The sequence below is a fragment of the Bombyx mandarina genome, chromosome 15 (genome assembly GCF_030267445.1).
Source record: "Bombyx mandarina strain Sakado chromosome 15, ASM3026744v2".
NCBI lineage: Eukaryota > Metazoa > Arthropoda > Insecta > Lepidoptera > Bombycidae > Bombyx > Bombyx mandarina.
Window position 1 is genome coordinate 15,792,478 of NC_143221.1, and position 25,910 is coordinate 15,818,387.

The window sequence follows — 25,910 nt, forward strand, 5'->3', positions numbered from 1 at the left end:
CGAGATGAAGAAATGAGAGGGAGGAACGAGCCGTAATGCTATTACTGTTTACTCGCTTCCGACGTGTTTAATTAAATGTGAAATATCTCACAGCGTTTACTTAAATGTTAGGTTTGATTGTTAGACGCATTTTAGTAGTTATATTTTACACAAAATGTTGATTTGTTGTCTAGATTCCCATATCAGTATTATTCATATTTTCAAGGATTTCCAATATTAGTATAGATTACTTTATCGACCGGAACGCAATAGTTCAAACATAAAATTTTACATAATATTTATAACAAATCGCGCACAAAATGGTGTTTAATCTAGAACTATGTAAATACACAATGTGTCCGTGTACCAGTGTCGGAGACTTATGGAAGGAAAATTTTGGGATTTTTATCGACAAATTACTTTCGATTATTATCCCAATTTTTTCTTGGCCCCTCCATATTAGAATGGCTTCCATTTTGTTTTTTTTACTTCGCAGCTCAGGCGTCTGCGCTGATTTAATCATTGCTATCGATGTAGACGTCTTAGAAATAGGTGTAATTTGAAAGCTAACAATGTAGACAATCAATTCATCAAGCTAACAATGTAGACTGAATGTCAAACGTTTTTTGAATAATTCTTCGACGAATAATTTTCTAACTAAGACGCATATTATACACATAACTCATTGCAAAGAGAAGGTGTAATAATAATAATAATAATAATAAATATTCAACAATCACGCCACGTTAACTGGTCCCGTGGTAAGTTCGTAAAGAACTTTTGTTACAAATACCAGATAACGGAAATAAATGTAAGATTTTTATAATACACATCCATATGTTTAATATACATCCATAACCCTGGAAAAGACATTTTATATTTATCATACAAATATCCTCCCTTGGCGGGATTCGAACCCGCGACCCCCTTGTGTAGTGACCATGTCACTTACCACTACACCAGACGGCCGTTAACGGTGTAGAAGTGCCTTTGAGAAAACTCCCACATTTCATGTCACCCGCTTAATTAAATGCGTTCCAAATTATTCTTTTTCTATCTAAATTATTGGCCCACGAAGATAAAACTATTTTCGTCTGTGAGTTTCCTGTGGCCCTTGTTGACACCGAAACTGATTTTTAGTAGTACCTACTATCACATTATTTTATTATTCAACATCTGTATTTGCCGTTTATTGGGTGGATTCAGTTCTAAGTTGCCGCGCACGTGAGCAATTTAGTGATGAGGAAGTTTGTAAAGTTCGACCCGACTTTTACTTATTCAAATTACAATTACCTTCTCTTGTTTTTGTCGAACAAATACTACTAGAGGTCCCGCAGTAGTCGAAATTCGACTATAATTAATTGAAATTGTAAGTTTGTACACTATTATGATTGTATTTTATACTTCTATAATCACAAATTACGCCAAGACTACACTATAAAAAATATATTTAAAAAAAAAATTAGCATTGTGCACTTCTTCTCTATGTTCTCTTTAAGTGTGGAAAATTTCATGCTCCTCCGTCCGCGCAATTTTCGTAAAAAGGGATACAAAGTTTTTGCTTCGCGTATTAATATATAGATTCTAAGGTTTTTATGATTATCATAAAACGATTGTGTGAATTTTTTTATTATTATTATAAGTTGTGTTGTTTTGCAGCTTAAATTGGCCTGATATAATAAAAAGATTATGATTAAGATTAAACGCTAAAATTGTTATTAATAAAACAACAATTTTTATGGTTTTTTGTCAAACAAAAACGATCACAGCCCTCCCGGTGTTAAGTGGTTACTGGAGCCCATAGACATCTATAACTTAAATGCTCCACCCACCTTGAGACATAAGTTCTAAGGTCTCAGTATAGTTACAACGGCTACCCCACCCTTCAAACCGAAGCGCATTACTGCTTCACGGCAGAAATATGAACAAAACTAGTGACAGTCGAATCGGTTCCAACTGTACAGCAAAACTTACCAGTGATGGTCTCCGGAGGACAGTCTAGCGACGAGGTCAGCTACGTCAGCACCCCGGTGGAGAGCGCCACGCACTGCATCAGCCCAGGACTCCATCTCGCTCCGAGTGTCGGCGCAGAGTACCAGACAACGGCTCGCAGTTATCACCTGTCAAAATACAGTTTATAGACAAAACCACCCAAGGATTATGCTGAAGTGTATATAAAAAAAAACTGTTCACAGGCTTCACAGGCACTTTAAGTCGAGTCCCGCAGGCGAGTACCAATTTCTCTAATGAAATACATACTTATGACATACATACAAATGTTCACGATTGACTTCCACGGTGAAGGAATAACATCGTGTAATAAAAACCAAACTCGCAAAATTATGATTTGCCTAATTACTAGTGGTAGAACGCCTGGTGAGTCCGCACGGGTAGCTACCACTGCCCTACCTATTTCTGTCGTGAAGCAGTAATGCGTTTCGGCTTGAAGGCTGGGGCAGCCGTTGTAACTATACTGAGACCTTAGAGCTCATTTCTCAAGGTGGGTGGCGCATTTACGTTGTAGATGTCTATGGGCTCCGGTAGCCACTTAACTTTAGATGGGATGTGAGCTCGTCCACTAATCTATGCAGTAAAAAAGGTGATTTCAAAAGCTCATCGACTTTATCGATTCGGAATGCAATTTCATGACCGAAAATACAAACAATCAGTACAAAACTCAGGACTTGTGCAGTTTTCAATCTGAATTTCATATATATATATTTATTTTGTTTGTATAGGTGTTTAAATACACACATCTATATTGCAAAACAATTCACAATGTCCAATCGCTTCTATTAAGTACTAACCATAATTAAAAAGCAAAAACCACAAAGAGCTTCCACGTGTTTCATTAATATTTCTCCCATAATAACGGAGGTAGTAGGGCTTCTGTTGAAATGAAATAGTGGGAGGTCTTGTTACACCTCTTATTTATAGCCTACATTAGTTAGTTCATAATAACTAAATCACTATTGAGGTGACAGTAGAAATTTTCTTGTTAATTCGAGTTTGTGCCAAGCGACTGAGCTTAATAGTTATTGTGTTTATTATCGGTAAATGATTTATAGAATTTTTTATAAATTTTATTAAAATAAAGAGAAAGTACATGAAACTTTGTATGTTATAAGAAATTTGTTTGAAATCGAATTTCACTGGTGGTAGGACCTCTTGGGAGTCCGCACAGGTAGGTACCACCGCCCCGCCTATTTCCGCCGTGAAGCAGTAATGCGTTTCGGTTCGAAGGGTGGGGTAGCCGTTGTAACTATACTGAGACCTTAGAACTTATATCTCGAGGTGGGTGGCGCATTTACGTTGTAGATGTCTATGGGCTCCAGTAACCACTTAACGCCAGGTGGGCTGTGAGCTCGTCCACCCATCTAAGCAATAAAAAAAAAAAAAAGAATTGAATGAATTTGAGTCGATATTCGGAAAATCGATAACTTTAACTTAACTTTTGCAATCTCTCTAGCCTTTCAATCATTACGTTGTTATGTTATGATAATGTCTTGTGAATTCTTAACCGAGTTTTATGAAATTCAATATTCGTTTTAACAGTGGAAAATACGAAAATAGAATTGAAAGAAAAACACTGAAAAATTGAATTGGAATTTCGCTCACATAAAATACAGAGTCAGCGGAGAAGAAAATATAACCAAATTGATTGTGTGTATGCGAGCACAGCAGTCGTGTCAGATACGAAATTTCATTGTGAGTTCGGTCAATGAAGAAAAAGCCTTCACGAAAATATATTTAACTCCGACGGGCTCTGACGATATGGTAGCTATGACTCAAATCTGTTTTGATTCTGCTTATTTTGATGAATACAACAAAAGCCCCAAATATTTCTTATTTTGGATACAAAGCGAGGGCGTTGTCCATGTGATCTTACTAATAACACGCACGACGTAAAAATGCAGAGATGTTGCGGTTAGACATTGAGGAATGTGCCAATTATTTGCCTAAATATAGGGAAAATTAAGTTAAAGACGCTTTGGCAACCCCGAACACTTGCTCAAAGCGACCAATGGTAAATAGGACTGTGTACAAAACTGATAAAAGTATTTAGATCTGTATTGCTCTGTAGTCAAGAATCCATACGAAAATTTTCATAACCAGGGAAATCTTTCTGTAATTTGAACGTTGTTTGAAACACTGATGCACTCCATGCAACAATTTAATAACAATGAACGCTAAACGTGGTTCAAGATCGTTTAGACTACAATAATATTTAAGGTTTTGCAATCCGGATTTGGCTGGTCGTTTCTAAATATTGTTTGACGCACGATCATCGGAATGAAAACTTGACTACTGATTAATGGCGTAGATGCGGTAGCTATAGCGCCAGAGGTAGAACAGCTAACAATCCTAACCTAAGCATCAGCCCGCTGAGTTTCTCGCCGGATCTTCTCAGCGGGTCGCGATTCCGATCCGGTAGTAGATTCATTCGCAAAACAGCTTCTCTTGAGTAGTTACGTTTCTTTTGGAGGCGCTCGGGTAGCTGTTAGCAAATCCCACCCCTCCTGGCTGAGCCTTTGCTCGCCCTGGTAAAACTGGAAAGGCCTCCGGGCCACCAGTAAATTCTCAAACATAAAAAAAGCTAACAATCCGCCCCATGTTAACTGCTTAGCGGAACAAAAGACAGAGAATACACACAACATTTCTTACTATAGATAACACAAGACATAGATGTTTTTTCTAATTGTCTTACAAACTACAGGAAAAATCTGGCGAGGATCATTTCTCAACTCGTAAATATAACCTAATCATGATTAATCTGATCAAATGTAATGAAGTTTTATTTAAGCATTTTTTTTTCTCCTAAAAGTGTAGATATTAAAACGATCGTTGCTTAGTGAAAAATAATATTCTGGATTTCATATTTCTTAAAATTCATTGTATTTTATTCAATTTATTATTATTTTTCTGATTTCAAGATGTTGTCAAATATTGCACTGTCGATTGCACCAGTAATTGAGGTGACATCTGTCATGTACTTATTGTCAATTTGTTAATGTTTTTTGATGATCACTTTGTTGGTGCAACTAAAATAATAATTAAATAAATAAATAAACACAACCAGTCCTTGTCTTCTGTATGATGCCGAATTTAAATTTCATTGGAACCATACGTGATTATTATAAGAGCAAAAACTTGAAAGACTATGATGCATATCGAATGAATAGGTGTAAATTCTTAATTCTAATTAGCTTGGTAAAATTTACTATGCTTCGTCGTGATCCTCATGAGAACTGAAAACGAAGACAGCTTAACTTACGTATTAACAATTTAAAAACATTATGTGTGACCACAAAAAAAAATTATAGCATAAATGCTGGATCAAACTTAATTGTTGTAACCCGAGTAATGTTTTTCAGTACGATAACAAAAACGAGCTTTAATTAAAGCATTTAAACGTATCAGAATAGGATTGCATTTACTTTGCAGTAAGCTCTCCGACGGAAAATTTTAAAGGCGCGACCAGATATGGATGATGACCTATAGTTCTCTCTTCGATGCGACTAGTGAAAATGTGTGCTTTCACTGGCACAGCCTCTCAAGGCTATCAGCATAGGAAGGAAAGGAATAGGAGCTCACAGCGCACCCCTCACTCTCTCAAGGAATAGGAGCTCACAGCCCACCTGGTGTTAAGTGTTTACTGGAGCCCATAGACATCTACGACGTAAATGCGCCACCCACCTTGAGATATCAGTTCTAAGGTCGCAGTATAGTTACAACGGCTGCCCCGCCCTTCAAACCGAAGCGCATTACTGCTTCACGGCAGAAATAAGCAGGGTGGTGGTACCTACCCGTGAGGACTCACAAGAGGTCCTACTGTTGATACATTACGAACTCTTTAAAACGGGATATTCGGATAAGGTCTGCACGTGTATAGCGTCCGCTCCTAGGGGAATAATTTCGTATACCGTACCATATTTACTTTAGGGAGTATTCGTAAATCAAACCCGCAAAATTATACTTTTCGTAATTACTGGTAGGACCTCTTGTGAGGCCGCGCGGTTAGGTACCACCGCCCTGCCTATTTCTGCCGTGAAGCAGTAATGCGTTTCGGCTTGAAGGGTGGGGCAGCCGGTTGTAACTATACTTGAGACCTCAGAAATTATATCTCAAGGTGGGTGGCGCATTTACTTTATAGATGTCTATGGGCTCCAGTAACCACTTAACGCCAGGTGGGCTGTGAGCTCGTCCACCCATCTAAGCAATAAAAAAAAAAAAAAGAATTGAATGAATTTGAGTCGATATTCGGAAAATCGATAACTTTAACTTAACTTTTGCAATCTCTCTAGCCTTTCAATCATTACGTTGTTATGTTATGATAATGTCTTGTGAATTCTTAACCGAGTTTTATGAAATTCAATATTCGTTTTAACAGTGGAAAATACGAAAATAGAATTGAAAGAAAAACACTGAAAAATTGAATTGGAATTTCGCTCACATAAAATACAGAGTCAGCGGAGAAGAAAATATAACCAAATTGATTGTGTGTATGCGAGCACAGCAGTCGTGTCAGATACGAAATTTCATTGTGAGTTCGGTCAATGAAGAAAAAGCCTTCACGAAAATATCTTTAACTCCGACGGGCTCTGACGATATGGTAGCTATGACTCAAATCTTTTTTGATTCTGCTTATTTTGATGAATACAACAAAAGCTCCAAATATTTCTTATTTTGGATACAAAGCGAGGGCGTTGTCCATGTGATCTTACTAATAACACGCACGACGTAAAGATGCAGAGATGTTGCGGTTAGACATTGAGGAATGTGCCAATTATTTGCCTAAATATAGGGAAAATTAAGTTAAAGACGCTTTGGCAACCCCGAACACTTGCTCAAAGCGACCAATGGTAAATAGGACTGTGTACAAAACTGATAAAAGTATTTAGATCTGTATTGCTCTGTAGTCAAGAATCCATACGAAAATTTTCATAACCAGGGAAATCTTTCTGTAATTTGAACGTTGTTTGAAACACTGATGCACTCCATGCAACAATTTAATAACAATGAACGCTAAACGTGGTTCAAGATCGTTTAGACTACAATAATATTTAAGGTTTTGCAATCCGGATTTGGCTGGTCGTTTCTAAATATTGTTTGACGCACGATCATCGGAATGAAAACTTGACTACTGATTAATGGCGTAGATGCGGTAGCTATAGCGCCAGAGGTAGAACAGCTAACAATCCTAACCTAAGCATCAGCCCGCTGAGTTTCTCGCCGGATCTTCTCAGCGGGTCGCGATTCCGATCCGGTAGTAGATTCATTCGCAAAACAGCTTCTCTTGAGTAGTTACGTTTCTTTTGGAGGCGCTCGGGTAGCTGTTAGCAAATCCCACCCCTCCTGGCTGAGCCTTTGCTCGCCCTGGTAAAACTGGAAAGGCCTCCGGGCCACCAGTAAATTCTCAAACATAAAAAAAGCTAACAATCCGCCCCATGTTAACTGCTTAGCGGAACAAAAGACAGAGAATACACACAACATTTCTTACTATAGATAACACAAGACATAGATGTTTTTTCTAATTGTCTTACAAACTACAGGAAAAATCTGGCGAGGATCATTTCTCGACTCGTAAATATAACCTAATCATGATTAATCTGATCAAATGTAATGAAGTTTTATTTAAGCATATTTTTTTCTCCTAAAAGTGTAGATATTAAAACGATCGTTGCTTAGTGAAAAATAATATTCTGGATTTCATATTTCTTAAAATTCATTGTATTTTATTCAATTTATTATTATTTTTCTGATTTCAAGATGTTGTCAAATATTGCACTGTCGATTGCACCAGTAATTGAGGTGACATCTGTCATGTACTTATTGTCAATTTGTTAATGTTTTTTGATGATCACTTTGTTGGTGCAACTAAAATAATAATTAAATAAATAAATAAACACAACCAGTCCTTGTCTTCTGTATGATGCCGAATTTAAATTTCATTGGAACCATACGTGATTATTATAAGAGCAAAAACTTGAAAGACTATGATGCATATCGAATCAATAGGTGTAAATCCTTAATTCTAATGGCTTTGTAAGATTTACTATGCTTTGTCGTGATCCTCATGAAAACTTAACACGAAGACAGCTTAACTTACATAGTAACAATTTAAAAACATTATGTGTGACCACAAAAAAAAAAGCATTCGAAATATAAGAGATTTTATTTGACGGACACAATGCTGGATCAAACTTAAATGTTGTCCCGAGTAATGTTTTTCAGTACGATAACAAAAACGAGCTTTAATTAAAGCATTTAAACGTATCAGAATAGGATTGCATTTACTTTGCAGTAAGCTCTCCGACGGAAAATTTTAAAGGCGCGACCAGATATGGATGATTTGACGAGTGCCTATAGTTCTCTCTTCGATGCGACTAGTGAGAATGTGTGCTTTCACTGGTAACGCTGATACAGCCTCTCAAGGCTATCAGCATAGGAAGGAAAGGAATAGGAGCTCACATCCCAACCCTCACTCTCTCAAGGAATAGGAGCTCATAGCCCACCTGGTGTTATGTGTTTACTGGAGCCCATAGACATCTGCGACGTAAATGCGCCACCCACCTTGAGACATCAGTTCTAAGGTCGCAGTATAGTTACAACGGCTGCCCCGCCTTTCAAACCGAAACGCATGGTAGGTACCACCACCCCGCCTATTTATGCCATGAAGCAGTAATGCGTTTCGGTTTGAAGGGTGGGGCAGCCGGTTGTAACTATACTTGAGACCTCAGAAATATATCTCCAGGTGGGTGGCGCATTTACTTTATAGATGTCTATGGGCTCCAGTGACTACTTAATACCAGGTGGACTGTGAGCTCGTCTACACATCTAAGCAATAAAAAAAAATTCGACGTCCGCGAGTCCAGTATATCTGGGCGCGCCTTTATATGTAGCGGTCCTTCATGCTCGGCCACCCAGCGAGATAACGCCATCAACCGTGAATTTTCAACCGGCAATTTGCTCTCGAATCCACTACCTGCCCGGGAGACCACTTTGTTCCGGCGAACCTTGCCAACAGCATTATCTGTGAATGCTTTGTTTTAATGTTTCAACGAGTTTGCGTAGCTTTGAGAGGGCGGATTTTGACAGACAGGCGTTTTGGCCTTTGAAGAGTTCTGTAGACGGCCGGAGATTAGATGCTCGATAAGTTCTCTTGGAATCCGGTGTGTTATATTAAGTTTACGTAGAAGTAGCTATTGATAGATGTATAAATGTCCCGATCTCGGCATATAATGCAGATAGGGCTACCACAAGCTCAAGAATCTAAATACCCTTGAAATAAGTGGAATCGCCAACCCGTAACGGCCAACGTGGCGTTTTAAGGCCAATAATCTCCATGCACAGTCTTTTAGGAGTGTATTTGATCCACACTCAGCATTGGGTGGACGGGGGCTTAAGAAGAGAGAAGAGAGCTCTTGATAGTGCAGAATCAAGTGGATTTTCCGAGATTTAAACGAAGTAATTCGAAATACAGGTTTGTAGTCGATGGCTCGTTGGTTTCTGCTGATCACGGAGATACTGCAATCGGAATGAGTTTTTTGTAGCCCATTTAGATAAACAACACAATAAAATTACATTACTACAATAATAAAGTTTTGGGGTAACACCGCATAAAGTAAGTAGATCTCCACCGTGAATTACCAGAGTTTCGTGTTTGTCTGTAGATTATGGACCTTAATGACATTGGTTTAAGACTGATTCGCTATTATTTACAGTAGCTAAATAAGGTCGTAACAGTGCCGACCACTGGAGAAATTTTTAGGAATTAAAAAAATAAATTCAATGTCTAGTACATAAGTCATTAAGTTGAACGCTCGGTTAGTTCTTTTGGCATCTACTTTATGTACATATGAGAATGGTGAATTTGTTCCTTGTCGTCTGGTTCACGTCCGTCTTTAAGGAAGTCAAAAAAGTACTGCCTGCCGCTAGTCACGTCCGCCCTCGTCCCATTCCTCTCTTTATTTTTGAATTCTTGTCAAGTGTCTGTCTTAGTCTATGTCTAGTCGTTGTACAATATGTCCTGTCAAAGAGGTTGCACGCCACGACCAAAAGTTATTCAGCCTTAAAGTTGTGTTTCGAAAAAACAAAGTACTTCTATTTTCTTAAAGGTTTATTCTCCGGAATCACAGCAATAACGGACATTGTTAACGTTAGAACATGTTATGAATACACCATATTATATTATAAGCGTGTATATAGGTCGTTAGGAATGCTCTATACATACAATAACATTACACGACAGCAAAAACTGTCATATGTCTGAATTCGAGCACAGCAAACAAAGTTCTCTTCTCCGTTCAAATAAGGACGATTATGGTTTGTACAAAAAGTAAAGGTTGTAACGTTTTGATTGTAAATTGTATTAATGTTTTTCCTCATTATCTGGAAGAACGGAAAGGAGCATCATTACAAGCGTTATGGTGGTCTGAGCTTGCTGATAAGCTAACGATCTCTGATTTAATTTATCATTTAGGGAATTGCTGAATAAAATGTTTTAAATATAACCGCTGGAAATATCTGTTCCGCTCGCGTTGTACAACGACTCCTAGCGTTGCCGGTGTCAGGTCAGCTTCGTTTATTGACATTGCCAATGTCAAATGCACAAGAGCAAATGCACACACTCACTCTTTTGATGATCCGTTCTTTAACATATCATAAAGAGTCTACATCGACGATTCTTCTTTGAGGGGTCGAGAGAGAGATACAGAATTAACACTAGAAGGTTATTATGAGTTTTATACTGGTGGTAGGACCTCTTGTGAGTCCGCGCGGGTGGGTACCACCACCCTGCCTATTTCAGCTGTGAAGCAGTAATGCGTTTCGGTTTGAAGGGTGGGGCAGCCGTTGAAACTATACTGAGACCTTAGAACTTATACCTCAATGTGGAAGGCGCATTTACGTTGTAGATATCTATGGGCTCCAGTAACCACTTAACACCAGGTGGGCTGTGAGCTCGTCCTCCCATCTAAGCAATAAAAAAAATTAAAAAAGCGCATTCGGCGAGGTCATGTTAATACTGATTTTATTTTCTAATATTTCATTGCTACATTGAGATAAGTGGAAAATTAAGCAGGAGTAACGAATAGACTTTTTCTTGTTTATTTTTGTCCCAGTAAATTATTGTTTAATGGCAACAATGGTTAAGTCTGAATCCCAAAGCCATTTTATGTAAACGTAACGTAAATAATAATAAGAAACAACAACCATTTTGAAATTACAAATTAAAATGTCAAAGTTCAGCCACCGAACATTAATTAGAATTTGCGGACGTACTATGTAAATAAAACTCATTCGTGAAAAACAAAGACGAACAAAGAAAAATTCTAAAAACGTAGACAAAATATTCCTGTAATCTTTATTTAAGAGCATGAAATGCTCCACAAATGGATCTATGTTGAATGAAGAATCGAAATGAACATGATAGTTACTGAATGTACCATTTTATTTCAATTCATAAAAAGCTTTTAAAGTAAATTTGATATTACAAGCTGCCTTTTATTTAGTAATATTATATGACGTATAGGCTAGTTTCATAACGTTTTTAATACGCTTTTATTAGCTTCAGACGTATGTATGTATGTTAGTATGTAACGGAATCTTTGAACATGATTTTGACCCCTTTCAAAACGTCGGATTAATTCGAAATTTGGTATAATTATTAAAGACCGATGACAATTCAATAATAATAAAAAATTGAGAAAAAAATAATAGAAAAAAATAGAAATTCAACTAAAAAATGAAGAATAAAAGCGTGGGTGCATATTATCAGTAGTTATAAATATTTTATTATCAGATATAAGTAGAAGGGTTATTTTGATAATATTCTGAAAAGCACCCCACGCTTTTTTACAATAAAATCATTTTTTTACACTATTTTTAATTCGAATTTATTAAAATTTATTTTCTATTTTTTAGTTGGATTTTCTATAAAAGCGTATTTTGTTAGTTTTTTTTAAGGGTGACATCAGCGTTGTTGACGTCGTTCTCTACATCATTTTCATTGCCTTCCACAGTGACAGTAGTTATGACTCCCTTTTCCAATGAATCCCATTCATTGCATTTCAAGTGTACAGCGATAACAACAGAGAGCTCCGCTCCTTTCGGATGTTCGAGCCGAAATGTTTTGTGCTTTTTTTTAACCTATTCTAGTTACCTCAAGGGGTTATTCTAGATTCACCGAGTTAGTACGTGAGCTCACGGGGCTCAAACCTGACGATATTGCTAACACTAACCCTAGCAGGAGCAGTGTTTCGCAGAATCTACCACCGGATCGGAACGCGACCCAGTGAGAAAATTCGGCTAGAAAGTCAGTGTACGATAATAGTCATTAGTATTTATAGTAGAAAGTGGGGGTAGCTTAGTCATGAATTCTCTTGAATACCGTCTTAAGCAGTTGTTGACATGGGTAACATTAAAGAAACAGTTAACTTTACCAACTTTTAGTTAACTAAATAGTGTCGTTGCGCCGATAAATATTATATATATTATATATATATATTCTGTTTTTATTTATTTTTTTATTGCCCTTGTAGGCAGACGAGCATACGGCCCACCTGATGGTGAGTGGTTACCGTTGCCCATGGACTTCAGCAATGCCAGGGGCAGAGCCAAGCCGCTGCCTACCGCTTAATACTCTCCACAAGCCTCGTTTGAAGAAGGACATGTCAAACCGTTGTTTGGATTATACTCGTACCATCATAATAAGAATTTCCCAAAAGTGGGTACAAAAGGCAGCTACGCGTGCGGGCCGCCTTAGTAGGTAAATGGTAACTCACATACGTGATATAAATGAAATATCAGAGAAAGCTACAATTCAAATAACATCGTATTGCATCGTATAATATTTTATTGGGAGAAATGACGATCGCACGAAAAATTCCAAGTGAAAGTCACAAAAAAGGGATTTTTAAGGGTACTCTACATTTGCGGTCGGACGGAACTCGTCTGAGATTCGCAAGCAATTCGACACGAGCGGCAATGTTTAGCACCCCCTTAACACCCCTTTTTAAAAGAACAATTGTTTTTAAGTAGAACCCTCGGAAGAATGTTGCTCTTTGGTACTTTTTTTCCTTTTAGAATTATTTTTCTTTTTCATGTCGATATTAATTTTGAGTGCTGTAAGGAAATATTTCTTCAGCGTCTTCTTTAGCTGGTCGACAGCGCGGTCCATAACAATGTTCAATAGAATTAGAATTATGAATTACAAATAACGGTTTCAACAAGTTTCTAGAATCCATCCGGATAATGCTAGGAGGGATATTTATATTTGCAAACAGAAATTGGTTAAGATTTGAAACAGTTGAACATGATTTTTCTAATGTTTATATTAGATTAAGCTCTAGTATTTATATAACGTATTGTACTTTGATAATTTAATATTGTTTGACACGTTGAGACATATTTGGTATAAGGATAATCTAGGTTGAATGTCGATCAAATGATTTAATTTATTATATTATTTAATATATTTGTAAATTAAGTACTACAGTGAGACTTTAGAACTCATATCTCAAGGTGAGAGGCGGCATTTGTGTTGTAGATGTCTATGGATTCCGGTAACCACGTAACACCAGGTGGGCTGTGAGCTCGTCCACCCATATATGCAACGAAAAAATAAATAAATAAATAAAGAGTACGTCATTACATTCATGACAGAGTGGGGGATTCGTAAAGGCTGCATTACCGCTTTGGCATTATGTCGTCTGGTTAGCACTCGTCGTATGACACAAATACTGTCAATTTGAAAGTAAACTTCAAAATCATGCATTAATTAAGCCAGGACCTTACATCGCGTGTCCTTGAAGATCAATCGAATAAGAAACATTTGAGATTAAAAGACTATCATTAATATTACGATACTAGATACAACATATTAGTTGTCTACACGCACTGATAGAATATTAAATATCATTTAGAATTTCACAGACAGAAATTTAACTTCTTGAACTTGCATAGATATTTTAGATCGATTGTAGATAGTGAAAACGAAACTCAAAACAAAATTATCTTATTTCTTTGGGTATAAACAACTTTGAAAAGTTTGCGAACATTAATTTAAGTTGGAGCAGACTATAAAATATTGAATACTTTGAAGTAAGACCCGACAAAGAAGCAGAAAATTTCTCTAAAAATGTTAAGGAATAAAATGTAGAAACTGTGATACAGCGTTCGCATTGTGGCATGATTTAATTGGGCGGAAAAATAGGTGAGGACTTTACTACCGAGAATTAATGTTTTGGAAGTAACAGTCGCAATGTTTTGTTTATCATCTGTATCTTAAAGAAATGCAATTTTGGAATATTTTTATGGTGAGTTAGGTCAGACGTGTATTATTAGTTTTGAATTGTAGGATGTTTATGTGTTTATTGGGTTGCTTTTTTTGGGAAATTTATTTTTTTCTTTTCTTTGATCACTTCCTTCTCGTGTCTAATGTTTGCCGTGGAATCTTATTTGGTTTTTGTATACCTATTTTTAATATATTATATTCTTGTGTTTGTTTTGTACTGTTGATTTCTCAAATAAATAAGGCCTAGGTTTAATCTCCTTGTGTAAAGAAGTGGAGCAATTTACGGTAGTGTAGTCCTTTATCGTGTCTAGAACATTCGTTTCACAATTCACAATTTAGTTTATTTGATAGATTCTGCTCTTTATTCTTTCTGGTCACCGATGTTCAAAGAACGGTGACAATTAACGACTACTATGTATGTTTCTTTGTGTAAAAATATTAGATAATTGAACAACAACTAAGGTCGCGTAATAAATTTGAATAGTACACGTGCTGTCTTCGTTGAAACAAGACACATTCATTACGAAATGTCAACGAGTCATTTGAAGTCGTCGTGGCCTAAAGGATAATACGTCCGGTGCATTCGTGTTGAGCGATGCACCGGTGTTCGAATCTCAGGCGGGTACCAATTTTTCTAATAAAATACGTACTCAACACGATCTGTTCTGTTCACGATTGACTTCCACGGAGAAGGAATAACATCGTGTAATAAAAATCAAACCCGCAAAATTATGATTTGCGTAATTACTGGTGGTAGGACCTCTTGTGAGTCCGCGCGGGTGATACCACCACCTTGCCTTTTTCTGACGTGAAGCAGTAATGCGTTTCGGTTTGAAGGGTGGAGCAGCCGTTGTTACTATACTTGAGACCTTAGAACTTATATCTCAAGGTGGGTGGCGCATTTACGTTGTGGATGTCTATGGGCTCTAGTAACCACTTAATACCAGGTGGGCTGTGAGCTCGTCCTATCTAAGCAATAAAAATAAAATAAAAAATTAATTACATTACGAATTTGATAGATTTTTGTGCTTGACGTACTTCTATTCATTCCACGTTGGGTACACACACGAGGTCATATCTTTGTTAGAAGCATGACGAAGATAAACCCTTTTGGTTTGTTTAAATTTTTTAGTTAACAACGCAGCGGTTCCTTTTGACCTATTTACGGGTCGGAAGTCGTCGGAGTACTCTTGTTTAATTTATATGCGCACTGTACATAATTTAGAAGCGTTTTTACAACGTACGATGTTCAGTTCTAAGTAGGTACATTTATGTAAAAAAAATTTTTTTTAAGTACGAAAATTAATTTATTATAAAAAAAGAACACAATATTCCTAACCTAAAAGTGTAGGTTATTATCCACATTTATGTATATATCATCACTTGGACCATTAAGTTTGTTGTATAATGTTTCTATTCTGGCAATATACCAATGAATGTGCCAAATGCGCTTATAAAGAGCGCTACAACAAAAGTTTTGTTGAGACGAAATATTAATATCTGTTACGCTGATGGTAGATGGTAGACTTGGTCTATTTGTTGCCCAATCAACCACCAACATAACCGCTTCACATCAATTTACTACTTCATAACTTTAATTCAGATTCACGGAATGATGAATATATTTGCCTTTATGTGAGTCGTCTATTATCAAAGGTGGCAATCTGTGCATTTGGACAAAAAAATGTTACTGATATGTCAATACAGATTGATTTGAATATAATCGTCTCCTTCAAAGAATACGGTTCAAAACCTGCATTAAATAAAGGTTAATACTTAACCTGTTATTTATCTAAGATGTCGTTCAGAAGAGTTTTGTGACTGCCAATGGAATACAAAGTCAATAATTCGTTTTTCTGATTTACCAATAATTGTCCAAAAGTCACATTGCCGGCTTTGATAATAGTCGACTCATGTATCCTTTAGATCACTATTTTAAAATTGCAATAGAATGCCCAATTTAAATATTGTCTTTTCGCATTAAAAGTGTACAATTTCCAAAAATATTCGAAATTGAGTTAATATGCGGAAACATTTGGTATCACCAGTATTTTTCTCATAAATACCTACTGTCAAAAGAGCGTAGTTTATTTTTTTATTTTTTTTATTTACCTATGTTTTGACTACTATTAACTAAATTAATATCTACATAATTTTACCATACTTTAAAAGACATATAATGTAACTGTTAAAAAATAAAAAATATAAAGTTGCAAAGATGATTAATATATCAGTAGTTGACAATTTTAATAATTTTGATTTGGTTTCTTTTTTGTTTGTTTTGGTTTTTAGTCATTCTGATAAATTATAATTTTAATTTTATTGTATTTTGATTTAGATGTTAAGTAACTGTATGTGACATTTTATGGGCTTAAGTTGCCTGAAATAAACGCATTTCATTTCGTTCATTTCATTTCAATATTAAAAATATCACATGTTAAACCTTTAAAACACTCTCCTATAAAATTAGTAAGTTTTGAGATTATACCGTTTTAATACGAGAACACGATATCATTCACGAGTATATTAAGTGATCTGCGAAATGTCAGTGTGACGCAGTAAGCTCGCTTGACCCGCGACCCTCTCTTGTGGGTCCATTCATATTCGGGTCACATCGCGACGTCCCTGACGTAAAAATGATAAAATGTAAAGGTTTTTTATGAACTGAAAACGCTGTTTGACGAAGCGGTCGTTTTGTTGGATGCCCCATAGGAGCTTGTGTGGCGTCACGTATGTGTGTGTGTTCAGCCCAAATTTTTTATCCTTTTGATGTCTGTTTGAGAGTTTTTTATCTCGGCTTGATTGATGTATTGTTTTGTTACCAAAGCTCTTTACAAGGCCCAGGGCGTTACTCAACTAAAGCCAAGAAATTCGAATTCTCAACTCCATTAAAATCATTTATTTTTGTAGAATTACTATTAATCTAAATATTTGTATGTTTAGATCTTTGTTACGGGATTACGCAAAAACGGCTGAATGAATTTGGATGAAATTATGCACAAAGATAGTTTATAACTTGGATTAACACATGTGATAGCTTAGCCTCCTTCTTTTGACTTTTTTCCTTTTCTTTTATTTATCTAAATGTATTCATCTAAATTTGTGTGAAAGGCAATAAATGATTTTATTATTATTACAATCAATATTTATTTAAAATCTTATTAATTATACACTCTTTTTTAAAAAATATTTAAAAAAATCAATTTTTAATAAACACTATATAAAAATAGATTGCCGCTGATGGCGGTGTCTACGACACAAGCCACCAGCGGTTAGGACTCCAGAATGAGAAACCTCCTCACAATACGCGCAGTATCGAGGATAATTGCCTTCTGTATCAGGCCCCTAATCCAGATGGATAACGAAAGATTCTTGATCGAAATTTTTAATCTGAATATATATAATCTGAATCTCGGAAACGGCTCCAACGATTTTAATAAAATTTAGTATACAGGGGATTTCGGGGGCGATAAATCGATCTAGCTACGATTTATTTTCAGAAAATGTTGTTTTATTCGTGTTTTCAATAATCAACTTTTTCGATGATCAACTTTATGACTCTTCCCGACATCTATTGGCGAATAATAATGCTATTTTCTGCTGTAAAGACACAACAAGATGGAGTTATAAAAAAAAAACCGAGCAAAGATCGGTCATTATCTAGCTATTATTATTACGAATACTTTTTATCATGATAACTGAGATAACTTGGAGCACGCCTAGTGTATCTGCTTAGTAAATATGACGGTGTTTTGGCTGAATATTAACAAATTTATTGGTAGTTTAGGGACCAGAGAGCGACAGAAGTAACGCTATATCCCGGGAAACAGCGACGTGTTTCATTATATCTGATCAAACTTGATGAAGGTAAAATAGCGGTCTAGTCTAATAATTATTTAGAGTGACATATTATGTGATTACGAGTACACTGCATATTTCACTTAACCACAATATGAATGCTCAAAATAAACTGGTAATTTTAGGCATAGGTGGGATAAACTGTGACAGAGAAGCTGATAAGTGTGCGTTTGGGATGGTATGGACATGTGATGAGACGAAATGAAAATGAGGTTAGTAAGAAAATGTTAACAATGAATGTGGAAGGATATAGAGGAAGACGTAGACCTAAGAAGAAATGGATGAATTACGTGAAAGACATTATGGGTAAGAGGGGAGTGAGCGAAGAAATGGTATATGATAGAAGAATATGGAAGGAGAAAACATGTTGCGCCGACTACAGGTAACTGGGAGAAGGGCAGGATAATGAAATTAAATGTGGGATAAACTAGCGGAAATCATACATAAAATATCATCAAAATTCACTTGCTTACTTTGAGCGATTAGAAGAACATATTAATATGCCGGTACGAGTAACGCCACCTGTCGTCAAATAGAAAAAAAAACGGATATCGAAACAACTGGAATATCTCTCGAATATTCTGGAAACATTAATTGAATGTTCTATAACATTTCCTCAGTGTTCCAGTTGTATCGAATGTTCTAATGGTTCCGAGAATATTCTCGATATAACCAAGATGAGCTATATTCGGAAGGTTCTGGAACATTGTAGACGTAGTCGAAACAACTATAAAAGCTAGTAGATGATATGAAAACAATTCTATTCGAAACGAAGCGACAAACGATTTACCTTAAGTAAGCGAAGCGTGATAGTGAAGTTTACACTTAATTGTCATAGTATATTATCAAATTAGTAAGCCGAAGTGGCAGTGGGCTGGTCACATATGTCGCAGAACCGATAACCGTTGAGGTAGACGTGTTCTGGAGTGGAGTCCGCGAACCGGCAAAAGTAGTGTAGGATACCCTCCTGCTAGATGGAGCGACGACCTGCGCAAGGCAGCTGGTAGTAACTGGATGCGTAGAACCGAAGATTGGGTTCAGTGGCGAGCTTTGGGGGAGGCCTATGTCCAGCACTGGACTGCCACAGGCTGATGATGAATAACAAAATTGAGTTTTACTTAATACATACATAAGTGAAGAGCTCTTTATTTATTCTAAGTCCCGGGTCGTAACGATAATAAAACAATGAAGCCAAATGAAGTGGCGAATGTTCTACATCGACCGGTGAAAATAGTTCGTAAAAACATTCCTCGTACACTAATAGAAAAATTGATTGGCGTCCAAGATCGATCGAAGCAAGATCACATGACATGACGACTTACTTAGTCACGTCGAGACACATTCCTGGGCACGATATCGATACTCAGCTTCGATATCGATGGGGAGTGCTCTGAAGAATTGTTTGAGATAATACCACCATATCGTTTTTACCATCGCACCGCCCGCCACTGGAGTAGAGTTCATCCATACTACCTGGAGCCACTGCGGTCATCCACAATGCGTTTCCAGAGGTCTTTTTTGCCACGTACCATCCGGCTATGGAATGAGCTCGCCTCCACGGTGTTTCCCGAGCGCTATGACATGCCCTTCTTCAAACGAGGCTTGTGGAGAGTATTAAACGGTAGGCAGCGGCTTGGTTCTGCCCCTGGCATTGCTGATATCCATGAGCGATGGTAACCACTCACCATCAGGTGGGCCGTATGCTCGTCTACCTATAGGGCAATAAAAATTAAATAAAAATAAAAATAGTTTTAATTATACCCACGATACGCGAAAACCGAAGAACGTATAATCTATACATATTGTAACTATACTGAGACCTTAGAACTTATATCTCAATGTAGATATCGCATTTACGTTGTGGATGTCTATGGGCTCCGGTAACCACTTAACACCAGGTGGGCTGTGAGCTCGTTCACCTAACTAAGCATTAAAAAAAAACTAGTACGCAATTTATGAACGTCGTATTAATATGCCGTTGATGGTCTGGATTTTTCAACAAAGGCGCTTCAATTTCTACGCCTGTTAATGCCTCCTGATCAAGATAAAATATAATCTCAATAGCCCAATCATTCCTTCGAGTAGATTTGTCCTCATTCCTTAAAGCAATTCGTGTGAGTACCACCATCCTGCCTATTTCTGCCGTGATGCAGCCATTTCGATTTCAAGAACAGGGCAGCTGTCATAGAATACAATTGCGATTTAATCGGCGACCCGTTGGTCGTAAGTCCTGGGGGTGACGCCGCGAGTCTGGTTGTAGTGCTGACCGCGGGAACCCTCTTACTCTGACCGGGTCCTGACCTCCGGCGGAGATCGGATGTCGGGTGAGAGAGTGCAATGGGAGTCATTAGGTGGGTATATAGCCGTTTGGGGTAGCTTAAACGACGAAAGGAAGATCTTCCACCGAGTGGGTGATATTGCTCGGTAGACCGACGGTCCGAATGTTGTTGTTCGGAACTTGTATATAGGTATGCGCTTTATCTTGAAAATGTCGTAAGCGGGATTCAGGCATCTGTCAATTATCTTGCGTTGAATGATGGCTACCCGCCACATCACTCCCCTCCGAGACTGGAGGTCGTGTCATTTTTAGTTAACGTTGTCCGTGCTGAGATTAGCTTGCAAGGGCCAGTGCTGCTCGAAGCCTGCGGTGAGTCGAGGCTGAGCTTGAATGCTGCGTGCGTGTCGCAAGTGCTGCTCGAAGTTTGCAGTGTGTCGAAACTGAGCTGAATGCTGCGTGATTGTCGCCAGTGCTGCTCGAAGTCTGCGGTGAGTCGAGACTGAGCTTGAATGTTGCGCGCGTGTCGTGCGTAGTCCATGTGATGCAGAGCTGCCACGCCGGAGATGTGTGACCCCAAGCGTTGATGATCCGGTCGTGGGCTGCGATGAACTGTAGCGGCGTGATGAGGCAGTGAAGTTGCGTGCCGTAGGACCAGGAAGCGCAGTGAGTCGGCTGCGATGGTCCTGTTGAGGCTGCGATGCTGGCTTGCTGTGGGACGACTGTCAATGACGTGATTTTATCTGCGAGAATGCAGGGGATTGTGGTAGCCGAAGTTCTTGTTGCGCTGATGATGAATCAGAAGGTTGCATGTTCACATCTCGTCGCAGGTCACCAGTTTAGGGAGCTTATAACGACGGAGGTAAAATCTTCCACCAAGCGGGTGATGTTTGCTCGGTAGACCGACGGTCCCGGATGTTGTTGTTCGGAACTTGTATATAGGTATGCGCTTTATCTTGAAAATGTCGTAAGCGAGATTCAGGCATCTGTCAATTATCTTGCGTTGAATGATGGCTACCCGCCACAGCCGTAAAAACATCCTTGGGTCCGCGGTCTGTTTCCAACATCTACAGACTGTCAAGTTCCACATACCCTAAGGCCCCCTAGGAGCGGACACCCCGTGTGAGATTCGGCCACCGAAAAACAAGTCTGAAGTCGGTGATAATCGCTTATCATCAGGTGGATCGTGAGCTTGTGAGCCACTCGAGCAACAAAATTAGCTAAAAGCTTCATCTACCCAATCATACTGATAAAAAAAACTTTCAATTTTAACTTTTTATTCAATCTTTCAGATATAACAAATACCGAATCCGTTTTAAAAAGAAAATGGGCCGAGATCGATTGTTTAGCCGTCGCATAAAACATTCAGTGACGCGAGACCGATTGAGGTCTTTCCCGAATTAACCTCGATGACATGAACGAAACCCAAAAGTTGGATAAAATACGAAATTGCAATTACCAACAACTAATAGGGTACTGTAATATATATATATGTATAGAATTGGTGAGTTTCTTGTCAAAAGAGAAAGAATTTTAGCCCTTTTGTTCGGACAAGCATCAGCCTTTGCTAATACCGATTTACACTCAATACTTATGTATTATTGGCTGGTATTATCTTGACCACGGTTAATCGAATGCCGCCGCCAATCTTGAAACATGAGAACAAAATCTCAATTACATTGTGGAATCAAGAGCTAGACGTAATGAATGTTCCGTCCTTTGCTATTTATGGCTGCTTCGTGCCAAAAATAGGCAGGATGGTCCTATCTACCGGTATGGGCTTACAGTACACCCTACCAGAAATAAGAGTGTGGGATTCGAGTCCAGATGTCTGATTATTCAGCATATTTTCACTTCGAAGCCGTTGTGCTTTCCGATTTGAAGGGAGTGAGTCTGCAGATGCAGATATATAAGACGAACATAGTAAAATATTTAACAAAAAAGAATACAGAGTTAAACGAAATAAAATGAGAAATAATCAATGTTGTCAAAGTAATTCACTATGATCAATATGATACATGATTAATGATCTTATCTTGATAAAATTTAAATGGGACCACACGAGAGACAACAGCTTCCAAATGAAACGAGAATCATCAAAATCGGCTCACCTCAGAAAAAACCGTTCTGAGACACACATAAAAACACTGTCGAATTAAAAAAAACTCCCTGTTTTAAACAAGTGACATGCTACATCATACTATAAAGTACAACATAAGCAGTGTATTTTGGATAATTAGTGGTAATAAATATTCAGAGCAAACAATCTTTTTCGGTTGGAATGATGAAACAACCATTATTTCATTGCAAACTCGACTCCAAGTGTTTGCCTCAACGTGCGCGGCCAAGTCCAACATTACGGTATCTAAAAACTCCGTTAGTCATGTAATGTTACATGATTATTGGGGAGCGCGTGCCAACTATAGCCAAAAGACAAGATGTTTCAAGTTAGGTCACTGGGTCACTGAGCTTCTCACGGATGACGTAGACATCGGAAGGGGACGCCAAGCCTTTGTCAATCACAGTCTATACCCTCCAGGCGTGGATTCTTAAGGTTTAATGTTCCATTTTTTTAACACAACTGCAGAAAAATAATCCTAACGAATCGTTGGTATAGAGCAGCGGTCGGGGAACCGGGGTAAATTACCCCAAATGGGGTAAAATGAAAATTTGGGGGGTAAAAATGAAACTTTTGTGAGTAATACTGAAGTGAAACTTCTTTAGAATCGTTAAATTTTTAGTTATTCTTTTCTTTTCAAAATTATCATGAGGGCTATAATATGAAAGATACTAAAAAGAAGCGATTTCGTTTTTTTTGGTTTTTCACCATGGGGTAATATCAACTTACACAAAAATATTTTGGCATAATAATTAAAAAAGTTCCCCGACCGCTGGTATAGAGAATCATTGGGGATGCTATGCTGTACAGCAAGACGATCAAGAAACCAGTGTCTAAAAAGAATGTCTAATAAGAGGATTTTATTTAAGTTTTAATACCTACCTACCTTAACTATTCAAATAAGATGGAAAAATGTAAAACATTTGTATAAATTGTTAATAAAGGCTATCTATATCTTTAATCTTTGGTACTCTTAGGAGCTATTTGCAAATACGCACGGACGGGTAGGTGAGATCACGGGGATCAAGTTGAGAGAAAAATATATGCGGTTTATTTAATCGCACATCTCAAACTCGATAGAAATGACGTTCAAAGATTTAGTTATAAAAAAACAAACATAAATCCTCGTACCAAGTTGCTGGTTATTAAGGTAATTTTTATTAATAGACCACTTTATTAATTGATCGACTTCAGAAACCATAGCGTTGATATTATTTTTGCCTTTTCTCTACTTTCTTGGGATACTGACGTCTAGACCATATTTTTTAGATCGTTTATTTATTCATAAAAAAATCATTAAAATTAATTCTGATGGTAAAGATGATTGTAGATATCGAAATCCTAACCACAATTTCGAAAATATCAAATTATCGATAACCAAGCCTGTAATGTTGACAAATATACCACACTCACTCAACTTTCAGATGAACAATTGTTCCTAAACAACTTAATTACAAAGCTGATTGAGGAAAATGTTTTCATTACAACGGCAAAGGGTTTGGATTGACCTAAAGTTTCTGTGCCGCAAGGCATTTGTGATTACAAAATAACATTTCAAATTTAATTCACAGAAATGTCAGTTATAATTAATTACTCCACCAAAAATAGGTACTGAACCTTTACTGTAATAAAAAAAATTGGGTTTGATGAAAATATGTATAACAAAAAAATATCTGTAAAAAACGATCTGTATCTTCGATGTCTTCACTCTATTCTAAATCAACATTTTCATCTATCTACTTTGCTGTCTTTTTCTTAGGTCGAGCATTACGCAAAAACCTATGAGAAATATCTACATATACCTATATGTAATGCTTTGAATTCAAAATCTTTACACTCCCTATCCTCCGAAAAAAAAAATTACTTACATTTTATTACATTATTATCATTGGGACAGGAGAATTCGGCTAAGAAAATTGACACAAGTGATACAATTGATACATTTATTGTTTTTTTTTTTATTGTTTAGATGGGTCGACGATAACACCTGGTGTTAATTAAGTGGTTACTGGAGCCCATAGACATCCACAACGTAAATGCGTCACCCACCTTGAGATATAAGTTCTAAGGTCTCAGTATAGTTACAACGGCTGCCCCACCCTTCAAACCGAAAAACATTACTGCTTCACGGCAGAAATAGGCAGGGCGGTGGTACCCACCCGCGCGGATTCACACACACCACCAGTAATAAGCATTCAACATGGACCTTTCAGTTTCCATAAAGCCTTATTAATTGGTTGTTCGAACACGTATATTAGCTTACCTCAAATCCGTTGTTTGTGTTGGTGTTGCCACACTCGGCAAACGTTGCGTCCTCTAGCTCGAATTCGTCCCACAGTTGGCTCTAAAATGAAAAAAAAAACAGTTGTTGTACTTATAACAAGAAAACTAAGCGATGTTGATGTGGTATTTTGCCTTCCAAGTGTAAATTAAGTTTGTTCGTCTCTTTGTGTTTTACGGGGAACTTCTAAGAAATGAACAAACTCGATTCCTAGTATTAGATTTCAAATCGCAAAGGGTGTCCAAGGACTTGTAGGAAGTACTAGTTTGGGTGTCTATGTAATTAGAAGAACTAGTGGTCCCCCTTTACCTAGTCAGGTCATAAGTATTGTCACACAGTAAAAACTTTTCTTTTAGAATGCTGGCCACAAAAAAGTTTATTGAACTCAAATTTCGAATTGTTCATGAAAATAAATATGTATACTTTTAGAATTTTACTCATTTTTAAATATGGAGTGGACGCTTAAAGAAGACCGTGTTGCAGTTATTGCGTTGCATCGTTGCGGTTACGCACCAATTCAAATTTTTTACATACTGAAAAAATTTGAATATAACCAAAAGATTCGTTTATCGTACCATCAAAGGATACAATGAAGACTCTAGTGTAGATGACAGGTCAAGAAGTGGTCGCCCTCGGTCTGTTAGGACTCCAGCAGTGATAAAAGCTGTGAAGGCGCGAATTCAAAGAAATTCCAAACGTAAGCAGAAACTGTTGGCCCTTCAGATGGGGTTAAGCAGAACCACGGTGAAAAGGGTGTTAAATGAAGACTTAGGGCTTCGGGCATATCGTAGAAAAACAGGACATCGTTTGAATGCTCGTCTAATGGACCTGAGACTGAAGAGATGCCGCGCTTTGTTGAAGCGGTACGCGGGAAAAAAATATCGGGAAATTCTTTTTTCGGATGAAAAAATTTTTACCGTAGAAGAGAGCTACAAAAAACAAAATGATAAGGTGTACGCACACAGTAGTGAAGAAGCGAGCAACCGTATTCCGCGTGTCCAACGAGGTCATTTTCCGTCCTCGCTCATGGTATGGTTGGGAGTTTCTTATTGGGGCTTAACAGAGGTACATTTTTGTGAGAAAGGTGTAAAAACGAATGCAG

At 37.5% G+C, this 25,910-nt stretch overlaps 1 protein-coding gene across 3 annotated transcripts in view; it reads right to left on the reverse strand.

Annotated features, from left to right (window-relative positions):
- LOC114250295 (diacylglycerol kinase eta) overlaps positions 1-25,910 on the reverse strand; it is a 184,719-nt gene that overhangs the window by 45,127 nt on the left and 113,682 nt on the right. For all 3 annotated transcript variants that reach the window (XM_089733103.1, XM_089733102.1, XM_089733104.1), the window contains 2 exons: positions 24,791-24,871; positions 1,954-2,099 (listed from right to left, as the gene is read on the reverse strand). In XM_089733103.1, the coding sequence (XP_089589229.1) occupies positions 1,954-2,099; positions 24,791-24,871 (227 nt within the window). The remainder of the gene's footprint in view (positions 1-1,953; positions 2,100-24,790; positions 24,872-25,910) is intronic.